General features: G+C 40.3%; 2 protein-coding genes across 2 annotated transcripts in view; one reads left to right on the top strand and one right to left on the bottom strand.

Annotated features, from left to right (window-relative positions):
- Positions 1-1,033: 1,033 nt before the first annotated feature.
- Positions 1,034-4,010, bottom strand: mrpl45 (mitochondrial ribosomal protein L45). Its single transcript, XM_079675123.1, has 4 exons — positions 3,937-4,010; positions 2,723-2,918; positions 1,961-2,078; positions 1,034-1,146 (listed from the first exon to the last, which is right to left on the bottom strand). Exons 1-4 carry the CDS (start codon positions 3,997-3,999, stop codon positions 1,044-1,046), a joined length of 480 nt encoding a protein of 159 aa, XP_079531249.1. The 5' UTR covers positions 4,000-4,010; the 3' UTR covers positions 1,034-1,043.
- Positions 4,011-4,923: 913 nt separating this feature from the next.
- The window catches only part of npepps (aminopeptidase puromycin sensitive), a 38,499-nt gene continuing 28,856 nt past the window's right edge, over positions 4,924-14,566 (top strand). The window contains exons 1-5 of the mRNA XM_079675008.1: positions 4,924-5,271; positions 8,362-8,446; positions 8,557-8,634; positions 8,721-8,842; positions 12,452-12,559. Coding sequence (XP_079531134.1) covers positions 4,975-5,271; positions 8,362-8,446; positions 8,557-8,634; positions 8,721-8,842; positions 12,452-12,559 — 690 coding nt within the window. The 5' untranslated portion in view covers positions 4,924-4,974. The remainder of the gene's footprint in view (positions 5,272-8,361; positions 8,447-8,556; positions 8,635-8,720; positions 8,843-12,451; positions 12,560-14,566) is intronic.

Genomic DNA, 14,566 nt, shown 5'->3' on the forward strand with positions numbered 1-14,566 from the left:
TGATATTCAGCGTTCCTCCCTGACTGTGAGCTGATGTCAGAGACGTGAGAGACGTGAGAGACGTGAGAGACCTGAGAGACCTGAGAGACTTAAGAGACTTAAGAGACCTGAGAGACCTGAGAGACCTGAGAGACTTGAGAGACCTGAGAGACTTGGGAGACCTGAGAGACTTGAGAGACCTGAGAGACCTGAGAGACCTGAGAGACCTGAGAGACCTGAGACTTGGGAGACTTGAGAGACCTGAGAGACCTGAGAGACTTGAGAGACCTGAGAGACCTGAGAGACCTGAGAGACTTGAGAGACCTGAGAGACTTGGGAGACCTGAGAGACCTGAGAGACTTGGGAGACCTGAGAGACCTGAGAGACTTGAGAGACCTGAGAGACTTGAGAGACCTGAGAGACCTGAGAGACCTGAGAGACTTGGGAGACCTGAGAGACCTGGGAGACTTGAGAGACCTGAGAGACCTGAGAGACCTGAGAGACTTGAGAGACCTGAGAGACTTGGGAGACCTGAGAGACCTGAGAGACTTGAGAGACCTGAGAGACCTGAGAGACTTGGGAGACCTGAGAGACTTGGGAGACCTGAGAGACCTGAGAGACCTGAGAGACTTGAGAGACCTGAGAGACTTGGGAGACCTGAGAGACCTGAGAGACTTGGGAGACCTGAGAGACCTGAGAGACCTGAGAGACCTGAGAGACTTGAGAGACCTGAGAGACTTGGGAGACCTGAGAGACCTGAGAGACCTGAGAGACTTGAGAGACCTGAGAGACTTGGGAGACCTGAGAGACCTGAGAGACTTGAGAGACCTGAGAGACCTGAGAGACCTGAGAGACCTGAGAGACCTGAGAGACTTGGGAGACCTGAGAGACTTGAGAGACCTGAGAGACTTGGGAGACCTGAGAGACCTGAGAGACCTGAGAGACTTGAGAGACCTGAGAGACTTGGGAGACCTGAGAGACTTGAGAGACGTGAGAGACTTGAGAGACCTGAGAGACCTGAGAGACCTGAGAGACCTGAGAGACCTGAGAGACCGGTCATTCTCTTACTGTGTCAGGGCGGTGTGGGCCTCAATGAAGAGTTCCTGAGCCTGCTCTGCAAAAGTCTTCGTTGAGAACTGAGGGTCGTGCTCTTTGATTTTACGAATCCTGTAAAAGAGAAGAAATATATTCAGCTTTCTCAAATTGTGTTTACAGTTGATCATCCCTAAGGGTGTGATGAGGTGGTTCAACGACTCATAAAAGTAAATTCTTTAAAAAAGGTAAAAATACAGAGCGCTGGATGTCAGAGGAATCAGGAGAAGGAGACAGACAGGAAGTAAATACTGACAGGAACACGGTGTGGGCTCTGGCCGTGTTTAAAAAACGGGTTAAACCAAATGGACAGTCACAGAAAACCTCGATCAGGGCTGCCATCATTCTAAGTTACGTTGCTGTCGTCCATTTCCAACTGTCGGTACACCGTGGAGCGGATCTTTTTTTCTAAGTGGAATCAATACAATCGTTTTTTAACAAATGAAATCAATCAAGTTTCTTTATTTATTTATATGTATGTAGCCGTGTAATAAGAGTGGTGACGCTTCCTGTCGTGCATTTTTACATAAATGAGCGCCTCGCTGCACATTATCCACAGACAGGATGGAAACAGGAACGCGGTGTGGGCTCTGGCCGTGTTTAAAGACTGGTTAAGTTAAAGGTGAACAGATTGGACAGGTTACATTATACCTTCAGCACAACGTAGCACAACGTTCCATCATATGTCATAACATTCGTGGTCAGCTTTGGAACTGAAACCATTTTGAAAAGCCCAAACAAATAATAATAATAATATATCATGAACGTGACGGGACTACGTCTTGATAAGAACATCTTAGGTGGAGGGCAGCCCAACAACATCCAGGTATGTTTGATGCTAAAAACCTCAGTACAGGAACAACAGGAGAAGCTAGAAGAACAATCTTACGCTAGCTGAGAGCCGGCGCTCTGTTTAATCTGTTCAGTTCGTTGCTTCAGGCCTTCTTTGGAGAGAGAGGAGAGTCGAGCGTCGCCCTCCGGAGGGATGTAGGGGTCGAAGACTCCCGCTGGGGAAGCAACAGACAGAGGTTATCAATCAGGAGAGACATTAGAAAATACAGTGTTGTCGTCTGATTGATGACGATAGCTCCAGATTACTGGATTGTAGACGATACAAACAATCCTGGCTTTTGATATTTTAGGAAAACTGTACGGACGACAACTGCATCTAATACACAACGTTCTTTAGCTAGCAGTTTGTGAGCCAATCACAAGAACCATACATGTTCTTGTTACATCTGTTTAACATCCTTGTTAAGGACATTCCTGTTTTACATCAAACTAAAATCAAGCTTTTCTTCTCGTCTCATCACAAGCAGCTCATATATTTAAGTGATTCAAATAAGATATCTAAAACACAATGAAATATATTAAAAGAGTCAAAAGGTACCACAATTATAATTTAAATCAGAAGAAGTTTGATAAGATAACACTTATGAATAATTTTAACTTGACGGGACATTTAATCATTTTGCTATAAATGCATGTTGGTACTAATCATATACTACTGTGTTGTGTTGAATATATTTACTAAAAACTCCAAAAAGCCTTTGCAGTCTTTACATTTAACAAAAAGAAACTTGAACAGTAACGCCACCTCAACAAATGTATTTAAATTCAATCAAGAACGGTGAAAAAAAGGCGTTATTACAAGTGGAGGCAATGTTGATGGGCCTCTCAAAGTACTGCTGTCTGGGGGCAACGCCGGCTTTTCGGGCCTTGTCCTCGATGTTAACTTCTTTCCTCCCTTTCATCCCCACCGATGGAGGGATGAAGTACCGCTTCTTAGTCCGGACCGGCAGGTACAGAGGGAGCGGGTGCCGAAGGTCCAGAGATGCCTCGGCATTCTGAGAAAGAGAGAAAAATGGTTAAATCTTTGTTTATGCGAGAAATTGATGTGCAGTAATTGCATTATAAAGTGGGAAAGAATGCAAATACAACTAAATGTAATCAATGAATACTTTAATAAGATGCACAAACAAAGATACACAATGCTATAAATGTACACAGTAAAATGCAAATTCAATATATATACATGCAGAAAAGTGTATGGTTTAACCACACCATTTTTTTTTAATACTAATTAATCAATCTGAACCAAATGGCCACTTTATTAGGTACACCTGACCCGTATAATTGTATAGAACTAAAGAGCTCTGCCATTCAATCTACTAATCTAATAGATTTATTTCATGAAATGCTTTTTTTCATGCAATAAATTACTTATTCAAATAGTTTGCAATTCATGTTTTGATTAACAGTTTCAGCTGTACTTAGTAACTAAGTAACCAAAGCTGTCAGACAAATGTAGGAGTGTAAAAAGTACAATATTTGTCTCTGAGATTAAGTGGAGTTGAAGTGTAAAGTAGCATCAAATAGAAATACTAAAGCAACGTACAGCTGTCTGTAGAATAGTATTTTATTTAGTATACCTATATTACACATATGTGCAAAGGTAATAACCTCTACACGTTGTCTGAAGATAATTATACTTTATGTTTGAGGTCAGTTTTTTATAAATGTTCCACAACATGTACAAATAATGCAGTCAAGTACATAAACAACTCTGAAATAGCACTAAGGTTAAGACTACAGGGTAGAATATCACATGTTTAACTTCCTAACAGTCTAATAGATGAACACTAACAACACACAGCGTTTGTATTTTATTTGTTTACAACATTTCCTCTGTTTTGTTTTTATTTCCTGGTGAAATTATCCTTTTATGTAAAGACAGTTAGCTTTAGCTTAGCTAGCCTAATCAGGACTCGACATTTTCACAACAAGCTCAACAAACGACCTGCTAAAACAACAAACTGAGTGTCTCTATTTATTAAACTAAAGTGTTATTAAATGCTTCATTACCATTAAACTGCTACATGTTGCCCTGTGAAGAGCAACCAGCGTCCTCCTCATGGGCGTCGCCATCTTGACACCGTCTGACACAAAAGAAGACTTCCGGTTTATTAGCGCGAGCTCTATGGACATTTCCAACGAGAATAAATAGTTGTGTGACATACATACAGCATGTTATCTTTAATATTATGTTACCAAAAATGTGACATTACATAAAACACGTTTATTGCAACGTTCATTTTATGTGTTTTTGTGTGTGTGTATATATATATATATATATATATATATATATATATATATATATATATATATATATATATATATCTACAGTGATAACAAAAACAAGGAATACTCGCTTTAGACCATACAAATATCTATTATAATCAATATTCAGTTTGCATCTTTCTAAATTTGACCGGTTGAATATTATGTTTACTCTTGAAAGGAACTAAGCTTGTTGTTGTTACAGCATTTGTCACAAAATGTGCATTCAGATTACATTATCATTGGATACTTGATTGGGTTTGCAATTTTACCTACAGTACTGCACACCCGTATTTGTGCCACTTTTTAAGGGTAATATGATTCTGCTGTTAATGCAAAATGCATTTCTTGCATTGAAAGTGTTTAGAGCTATACACAAATATATGAGATATTTAAATATATAGATATGTTAACTGTTTCTGTTAACTTTCTGTTTTATTTTTATTTGAATTCATGTACAATGCCTTGTTTACATGCTGCTTTGACAACACATAATCCAAAATGGTGATCAATACAGTAAATTCAATTGAATCTATTCTAATCAAATTTAAACCCTTTTCCTCAAAAAAGGAAAAACATTTTTAAGGACTTATTTTTCATTATATGAAATATAAAGACCATTTTTAGACATGATTAAAATAATATCTATCTATCCGGCGCTGTATCTATCTATCTATGGTGCGTAAAGCACGTACGCTGACACGACGTGATGACGTAGCGTGTCTGTAGGTCGACGCTGGTTAACTTGAGTTGTTTGGGCTGAGAGGAGAGAGGTTTCAGTTGATGTTGCTTCTCCTGGGCCGTAGGGTTCCGCTGTCACTCTACAGACTCACTACCGGCTGTCCTGCATCCTCACTGCCGAGCTCCGTTCTAATCAGCTCTGCACTAATAAAACTCACAGCGATAACAAGAGTTACACACAGCACCGTCTTCGTTAGCGGCCAAAATACAGGAACCATGCCCGAAAGGAGGCCCTTCGTGCGGTTACCAGCTGACGTTTACCCCGTCAACTATGGCTTGTGTCTGAAGCCGGACCTGATCGACTTCACCTTTGAAGGGAAACTGGAGGCGGTGGTGGAGGTAAGTTGACCCCGAGCGTCTGGCTTCTTACATGGATGGATTTGTTTGTGTGTGGATCTTGTTATGTAATATGACCAGCTAACGTTAACAGAAGCGAGCTAATGTGCTGTCTTCGAGCAATAACGGGCAAACTGTTAGCTGTTAGCATCAGTAGTAGCTTAGCGTAACGTTAGCCCTTAGCTTGTGTTAGCTGGCAGTTGCTAAACTAGCTAACCGTTTACCGGCAGGCTCAAGGTGGCTGAATGAGAGCAATGAATGGTGAAAAATAACGTCTCGATATTTCTGCCAGAAGCTAATTGAAGCTAGCTAGCACAACAGTCACAGGCAGACTTGCACTCTCATGTTAGCTAACGTTAGCATGCTAACAAGCGCTTTGCAGTGCGCTTAATGTGTTTCAGGATCAGTTTGTTGTTCGCCAGGAATGTTAACCCCTTGTTACACCAAGGCATTGCTCTAAATCAGGATCGGTTTATCTGCAATCATTTTTTAAGTTGTTTACTAGCCTACTAGCATCTAGCTAACGCTCAATAATGTTTGCTAAATCATGGCAACATGATGTAGCCCCCTCCCACCAGAGGTGGGAGAATTACTCAGATCTTTTACTTGAGTAAAAGTACCAGAGGGTAGGAATACTTTTTTAAATTACTGCATTCAAAATGTTACTAAAGTACAAAAGTATTAACATCAAAATATACTTAAAGTACCAAAAGTAAAAGTAGTCATTCTGGAGATTGGCAGAATAATATATATGATACGAATTGATTATAATTGTTGATGCATTATAGCTGGTAAAGGTGCAGCTAGTTTTAATGACTTTGGATACTTTGGATGAGCGCAGTCAAACATCCCTGTTTTTGGCTTTGTTTCAATGCGTTTTTTACAGTTAATGTTGGTGAAGTAGCTTTTTAAACGTAGAAAGGAACACTTTATCCTTCAAGTTTTCACAACCATTCAAATTCAAAACATCTGGAGACACATCGTCACAAAAATATCATTTGAAAAGTGAATAAAGCTGTCAAGTAAAAGTGGTGAAGATAATGGTACAACACTTGCCTTTGGTTGAAATGTATAAAGTTGCATGTAGTACTTCAAATGTATATTTAAGTACAGCACATTAGTTAATGTGCGTAACTATCTGCCAATAGTGAATTTGCCTGATTAGCTATATTTAAAGCAGCACAATCTATTCTTTACACAGTGTTGACAGTAAATGTAAGGAATGCACACTGTTCGTTTGCTTTCAGTTGACTCAAGGTAATAGGTTAGTGAATCACTTGGGTTCCCGTTGGATTGTTGCAAAAGTGCATGTAGATGGTAGCTACTGTGTAACTAACAGATAAAACAAACATGACAGCTCAATTTGCATTTATTTCTGCGATAGAGTTTGTGCTTCAAGTCTGTAAATTGCCTCATTGTTCGGCTACTGGCACCTGTCAGCAGGGCATCGTAACACCTGCCTTTAACATAACACGCCTGGCTGTAGTCACTCACTCCGCACACATTATCAGAACAGTCAACGCGCAGCACTGCATTTGATATGGTCGACATGTGCTTGCTCAAATAAGTATGTGACACCAAATGATAAACAACTCAACATTAAAAAATGGAATATCATTGAATAGCTACCCGAACAGTAATCCCAAGTAACATGAGCCATGTTTGAAATGCAGAAAAACAAATGCTATAATATTTTGCCTGACCAACAGTCAATAACCTACAGATAAACAGTTCCAGGTGATATAAAAGAAATCAGCAGTAAATCCTCAAACGTGAAGAGCTTACTTTATTAAAAAAGTACATTTGTATTTATCGCAAAGGTTAATGATTAGTTTTCTGTTGACTGAGCTATTGTTTTAGCAATAAACTAATAAAAGTTGGCACTGGATGTTTTTGAGAAGTGTGGCTTTTATTGTTAAATGACGAAGCAAACAAAGGAATGAGGAAGTTTGTATTTAAATTGTTTTATCAGTAGCAAGAATCTTATCTCCTCCACTATATGTATACGAGTGATCATATGCTAAATAAAAAACCTTAGGGCAGCACATATTCAAACATTAGACAAACCGTAATAATTAAAACATCACATTTTGAATCAATCCAAACATGATGTCCTTGTGTTGATCACTAAAATGCATGTTCCAATTCTTATTGTTGAGTCATCCTGAAGGTTTCTTAATCCTGTGATTGCTAATAGTTAAAAACTGTCCTCCACAGTTTGGTTTAGTAACACCCTGATTACCTGCTGTTTGCACAAAGTCTGTGTAAAATACAATGGAGCGGAAGAATCTCTAAAACGTGGCACTTCGCCATTTGCCCGGCATGTTTTATAATTACTGCCCCGCTGCGTCGGCCTCAAAGTGTCTCAAGCAACAGCAGCAGTGCCACACACTGTGAATGTCACTCTGATAAACTCCTAAACGGCATCGCTTCCACAGAGTTTCCCCCTCAATAATCTGTGCAGTCACATCCACTGTTTTCACATCACTAGGTAGAAGCCCCATAGTCTGCCTTCCTCTTTGTTTTCATCACGTTCTCTCCTTTTCAAACCCCGACTGGGTCGTCTTTGTGACCCGAGCCCTTTAGCCTCGGTAGGTTTACCGCTCAGTAAGTCCCATGTGTTCCTTCTCTGCTCACTAGTGTTTCATGTTGATTCACCAAATACATTTTAATCTAGTCAAACAAAACCATGCTCCTTTTACATACTGAGGTGATGCTTACATTGGACCTTAGCCCTTACTTTCCTTAAACCTAATGAAGTGTAAAGTGTGTTTGCACAGGTGCTGGCAATCCTCACAAACACCTTTTATTTAACTGTGGAGTTTTTAAGGTTTTAAAAGTGTTGTTTTTTAAAATTCACGAAACAGCTTTCAAGTTGTATCTGCGCTGCTTTCATAATAAATAGATGTGTCTTTCCAGTGTGGCTTCAAAGTGCTGAATCAGCTTGAATTACACCTCTCTTTCTATCGTGTGAATTTGACTTTTGGAAAAGGTGTAAAAAGGAATCTTCCCCAATCAGATTGGGATTTGAAAAAATGCCACAGCAGAGATTTTCAAAGTATACATTATGCTGTTCTATGTCAATATTTACAGGTTACACAAGCCACAAATCAGATAGTGATGAACTGCGCTGACATCGACATCATTACAGCTTCCTTTGCACCGCAGGGAGGAGAAGGTGAGGCTCAGACTTTCTCCCTCTTATCTTCTTATTCAACACCACTGTCATCCATAAAAACGTGAATCGAAAAGGGAATATTCCACGGTCTTCTTCTTCTTCTCTTTCAGAAATTAACGCAACCGGATTCAACTATCAAAATGAGGATGAGAAAGTCACCCTGTCATTCCCTAGCGCTTTACAGAAAGGTAAGACGTGACTCCACTTGTCGTCTGCTTTTGAATCATCGTTCTCTCATTAATACAAAGTTTCCCCCTTCTCGTCCCCCCCCCAGGCGCCGGCACGTTGAAGGTAGACTTTGTCGGGGAGCTGAACGACAAAATGAAGGGATTCTATAGAAGTAAATATTCAAACCCTGCTGGAGAGAGCCGCTACGCTGCCGTCACACAGTTTGAGGTAAGCTGAAAACCAAAAGGCAACGGGATGTTTTCTCTTTTTGGGAGCGTTGCTTAACCCACTACTCGCCTGTGTTGCAACATAGGAGCGTGTGATGGTGAAATGACTAATGTTCCAGAACTTTCCTAGAGATCAGGAGATGTCTCAAATGATATTCTATTTATACTAGGGCTGCACCATCTGGTAAAATAACGTATTGCATGAAATTGCTTTGAGATATGGTATTGTTATTGAGGGGGATTTATCATCCTACATCATTATTCCACTTAAAACATTTCAAAAAAAGTTCATTCAAATGACACGGGAGGCGTGTGGGTTAGTGCGTTGGTGTTGGGATCACAGGTTCAAACCCCACTGCAGTCAGCATGTCGTTGTGTCCCTGAGACACTTCACCCCAAAGTGCTCCTGTGGGGATTTGCCCACAGTATTGAGTATGGAAGTCGCTCTGGATAAAAAATCCTAACATGTAATGTAATTCAAATGATCAGGATCTGTACCAACTCAATATGCAACGAGTCTATAGTTGACTATTTGTAGGATGTAACATCTCTGCAGTTAATTAAACCTTCAACACATATTGTGCTTTCTCCAATTTGAGTATTGCACTAGTCAGTTTGTAAATGTTGATTGATGGTGCAGCCCCTAATTTGTACATATGGTTTAAAGATGCAACTGTGTGTTGACATGCATTTCTGTCAAAGCCAGACGGGACTGATCGCTGGGCTTTTATTGGAACCTGGAGAATATCCACTCTGTGAAGATCACAGGTTTTATACCCGAGTCAGTGCACACTGTGAGGGACAGCTATGACAGAGGGTCTCCTGTTAGTCATATCCATGTTTATAAAGTTGTGTCCAGAGGTTTTGGTTTCCGTTTGTCCTCCCGACACGAACTTGACTTGGTCTGAAAAGAAAGTGAAGCTAAACGCAAGAAGGGCTGCCAGTTTTTTCTTGTAGTTGTTTACTCATTTTAGAGAATACAGTGGAAGGTTATTGCCTTAACACGTATCGTGTGGTTCCACTGACGGTGGCTTAAAGATGGAAGAATGCCTGAAATGTAGTGATGGGAAGTGTTGCCTGACTTTTATTGTGTTACACTCGATTGTGCGAAAAAAAGGAAGTCATGTGAAGAATAAAAGACGACGGAGAAGCCCAAACACAAACTACTTCAAGTCTTACTTAATAATGACACACATGGCCAGTTACTGCTTGAAGTGGGCCTGCTTGTTGGTTTGGATAAGAACAATTATTAGAGGGAGCCTCCACCCCAATTCCAACTTTTATAAGGTGCCATTTAAAGAGTTTTCAGGCGGTATTTGACGATGACTGAGGGTTCAGCAAAACAGCGAGATAAATCTTATTCAGAGAAACTTCTCACTGCAATTGTTGTGTAGTTGCTTCTTCACATTTTGTTATTAAATACACACTGATATTGTAGAATACACACAGGAAGAAGCTTTAGTGACTTGCAGTGACAGTGCAGGTTGAAACTGAAATCCCCCTTGCGGGATTAATAAAGTATTATATGTTATTCTTCTTCTTGACACTTGCGTTGAGTGAGATTATAATGGAAGCTGTTTCAGGCTGCCACATGGAAGAATAAAGGAGTATTTTAAGAGTCTTATATTGATTTACCACAATCTACTAAACAACCTACTCAGACTGGTTGGTAGATGAAATCGTTGGCTTCATGCGTTTCATTTGAACAATGGCTCCAAAAGCCGCCTTCAGTAGATCTGCTTTGAAAACGGCTGACGGGGTTTTAACCTGCTACAGATAAAAAAGCTCCACTGTAGTGCTGTGACAAAGGGAAAGAGAGCAGCTGCTCACACAGCAAAATGACAGCCTGTGTCTCTGACTCCTGAAAGGACACATGAAAGTGAAATATCAGAGGTCTGCAGGTTGACATACATCTCTCATTCAAATTGCCTCCCAAATAGTCACCGTGTCCTGGTCAAAGCAACATAGTTATTTAGTGTTCAGGCCCCCCTAATCACACAGGGAGGTCAGAAATATGTCTTTATAATCTGAATCAAACAGCCTATACATGTGGTGGTTACTTATGTCTATATCTATTTGATTCTATTGTTGAATTCTGATCTAGTTTAGAGTTTATGTAATCTTGTTGGATTTCAGCTTCCCGCCAACAATGCTCATTAAATATGACGAAAAATAAAAACCATTCATGGAAATAAATACGAATCGAAGACATAGAGAGACTGCATAATACAAAACATTGGGGTAAAATATACAATAAAAAAATATATCTGTGCTAGAGAACATTCATAGCTTCTATTGATGTTTTACGAATAAGCTTTGATTTTATGTTATCATACTTTATGAAGTTATCACCCTAAAAGCTACAAAATTGGCACCTGCTCAATATATCAAGATTCAGATCGGACTCTAGACACGTGTAGGGTTCTAAAGGGGCGGAAAATATCCGGTAAGTTTCCGGTAAATTTCCATGGGAAGCTAAGCTGGGGAATTTTTGAAATATTCCATATTGGAAACCTTCCATGGGAATTATGGGAATTGTATCATTTTATTTTGAAATGAGCCGTTGCGACTTCCGACTGATTCCGATAGAGAGGGTCACATATGAGCACAACCCTCTGTGGATGTCAGTAAGAGACAGGTATCTGAGGAGAATCCTGTTTTCCAAGAAAAGTGGGAGAAAGAATATCTTTTCACTGAATCCAGGGGTAAACCACAATGTTGAGTATGTTTGCAGACCGTTGCTGTAATGAGAGTAAGGGACTTGAGCGGCAGTTACTACTAATTTTTTGTGTGTGTTCCAAGTGAATCTGCGGCCCCCTGGTGGCCAGTGCATAAAGGATGTGGCCCCACCACCATCCAAGTTGCATCCCTGCTGTAGGGGGTGTGGTCTCAATAGCCATGCAGTAAGCAGTGTGCATGTGATTGAGGAATGGCATGGATATTCAAGTGCACTTGAATGGCATCTGTTTGTTTTAGTCGGATAGATTATGCTAAAATATACTTTCCCCAACTATATTTAAATTCCCTACGAAGAGCCAACCTTCAATTTAGAAAATTCCCAGTTTATTCCCATGGAAAGTTTCCATCTTTGAATATTCCCGGACTTTTGCAACCCTGGGCACGTGTACAGTAATTGCAAAATAAATGAAGCGCACCTTAAACAGGAGTGTAGTAATGTATACTTTATATGTTTTGGATATGCATGATGAATATACAAGGTCGTATCCTGGTAGTAAAACGTATAGAGGTGAGTTTTATCATTAATCAGAAACGGCTCTATTAGTTCATAAGTGGTATTAGTAATATGAACACATTTTATTATCTTGAGTCTTAATTTGTATCTTTTTCTTCCTTTTGTTCAGGTTTGTGTTCTCTAGTAATCTCCACTATGCAAACATCCTCTGTCTAAGTCTCCTCTGTACCTGCATGTCTGCGGGCTCACTGTTCACACAGATCAACTCAAATGTGACCGAGCGAGATACGATCACACAGCGAGAGGAGACTAGTTTAGGATGCATTTTGAAGCAGTTAGCTGGATCTGAAACGGTCTGGACTCATCTAAACACCCAGTTTGTCTCTCTTTCTCCCCCTCCCCCCCCCCCCCCTCCAGGCCACTGACGCTCGCAGAGCTTTCCCCTGTTGGGATGAACCCGCCATCAAAGCCACCTTTGACATCACTCTGATCGTTCCCAAGGACCGAGTAGCCTTGTCAAATATGGTACGTGTCATATGTTCCTCCCCCATTTGAGAAAGTGTGTGTGACCAGTTTTAAATCAATCCTTTCATTGTATCCAAGAAAGGCTCAAATGATTCCAGCTGGTTGTCTGTATTTATTGCTTCTTTAGCCAGTAACAATTTCACACAACTGTTATTCTAATGTGTGTCCGTTCCCTCCTTTTCTCTTCATTGCTTACATAATGGAAAGCAGCAGCAGCAGCAGCAGCAGCAGCAGCAGCAGACAGACGCTGCATATTTGACCCCTGGCTAATGTTATGTTTAACCCCACGTGACACACGGCTACTGTACATGTGCAATGAGTTTTTATTTTTGTCAATGTAAGACCAACTCCCATCACTAAGAAAACAGGCCTTGTGTGATATTTAACTGAAAGTGTTTGCAGCCAAAAGAAAAACATCATCCAGTTTGTTTGTTTCTTACATCACCCCCCCAGGCTAATGCAGTTTATCTCGGTGGTGACGATGAAGCTAAATCTGGGTCTTTCTGATGCCTGAATATTAATGACATGCATACTCTTAGTCTTTAAATAATGTGCACCTTGATGTGTCAACAAACAGACTTTTAAAGAATATTTAAGACAAATAACCCACATTTTAAAAACACATACTGATAATAACGGTCAGATTGCAGACCACAATGCCCAGGGCCTCTTTAAGGAGATGTGATTATTCTGGCTAACCTGCTCAGATTGATGCCGGTCCAGCTCTCGACCTTTAGTGTCCACATAGCTGCTGAAATGTATTTTCTCACCAAGTCGACTGTGACCTTTCTAAAAGGTGTGTGTGTGTGTGTGTGTGTGTGTGTGTGTGTGTGTGTGTGTGTGTGTGTGTGTGTGTGTGTGTGTGTGTGTGTGTGTGTGTGTGTGTGTGTGTGTGTGTGTGTGTGTGTGTGTGTGTGTGTGTGTGTGTGTGTGTGTGTGTGTGTGTGTGTGTGTGTGTGTGTGTGTGTGTGTGTGTGTGTGTGTGTGTGTGTGTGTGTGTGTGTGTGTGTGTGTGTGTGTGTGTGTGTGTGTGTGTGTGTGTGTGTGTGTGTGTGTGTGTGTGTGTGTGTGTGTGTGTGTGTGTGTGTGTGTGTGTGTGTGTGTGTGTGTGTGTCAAAAGGATGTGATCCTGTCTGCATCAGTCTGGTATCTTTTCCGCCTCTTTGCTTTAGTCCAAAGAAAAACACACCAGGCAGGGCTCGACAGTAACGGTTGACATTGGCAACCATTCAGAAAAAATGTCAACCACTTCCTGGCCACTTTTTAACATGAACAAATAAGGACAGCTAAATGTGCACCCCAAAATAGATAAATGTTAATTATTTGTTGTGTTAAGAGTGATATTTAATTATTGTTGTGACCAGTCGGAACCTGATACTTAAGTTGCACGTGCATTGGTGTGATTACGGAGCCAGAAAGCGATGCACGTTTACTCGCGTGCGCGGTTTGTTTATTTCACAAAAAATGGCGAAGCAAATTAAGTTCTTTGACTGTGGGGTAAAAAGTTCGGCCAACACCTCAACATCTCAAACTAATGTTCAAAGTGATTCAACTGATAAAGCGCAAGATGAACCCGAACGAAAAGCAAAGAGGGAATGTGTAAAGTCTTGGGAGGCGAAATATATATTTTGTACATTCTGCTGCGTTGTTCATTCACTTCCGGTAAAAGTTCCTTCAAAAATAAGAGTCCCGATCTTATTACTACCAAATAAAAGTGCAAAACGAAACTTTACCATAGGAAAATATTGGCATTCAAATATAATCACTTCTATAAAAAGGTAACACATTTTAAATATAGTTAGACATATTAAAGGTAATTTACAGCATTAATAATTAATGTCTGATTAACTGTGAATGGTTTTCATTTCACATTTGAAATGTATTAGTCTGGCCAATCCAAGACTTCAATACTGAAGGGCCAATGGATCTATGGTGGGGGTCAGCACAAAGGTCAGGAAAACCCACATTTGAAAGGAAGACAACAGATGACCAAGAAACTAGTGACTT

The sequence above is a fragment of the Notothenia rossii genome, assembly GCF_949606895.1.
Source record: "Notothenia rossii genome assembly, chromosome: 1".
Classification (NCBI taxonomy): domain Eukaryota; kingdom Metazoa; phylum Chordata; class Actinopteri; order Perciformes; family Nototheniidae; genus Notothenia; species Notothenia rossii.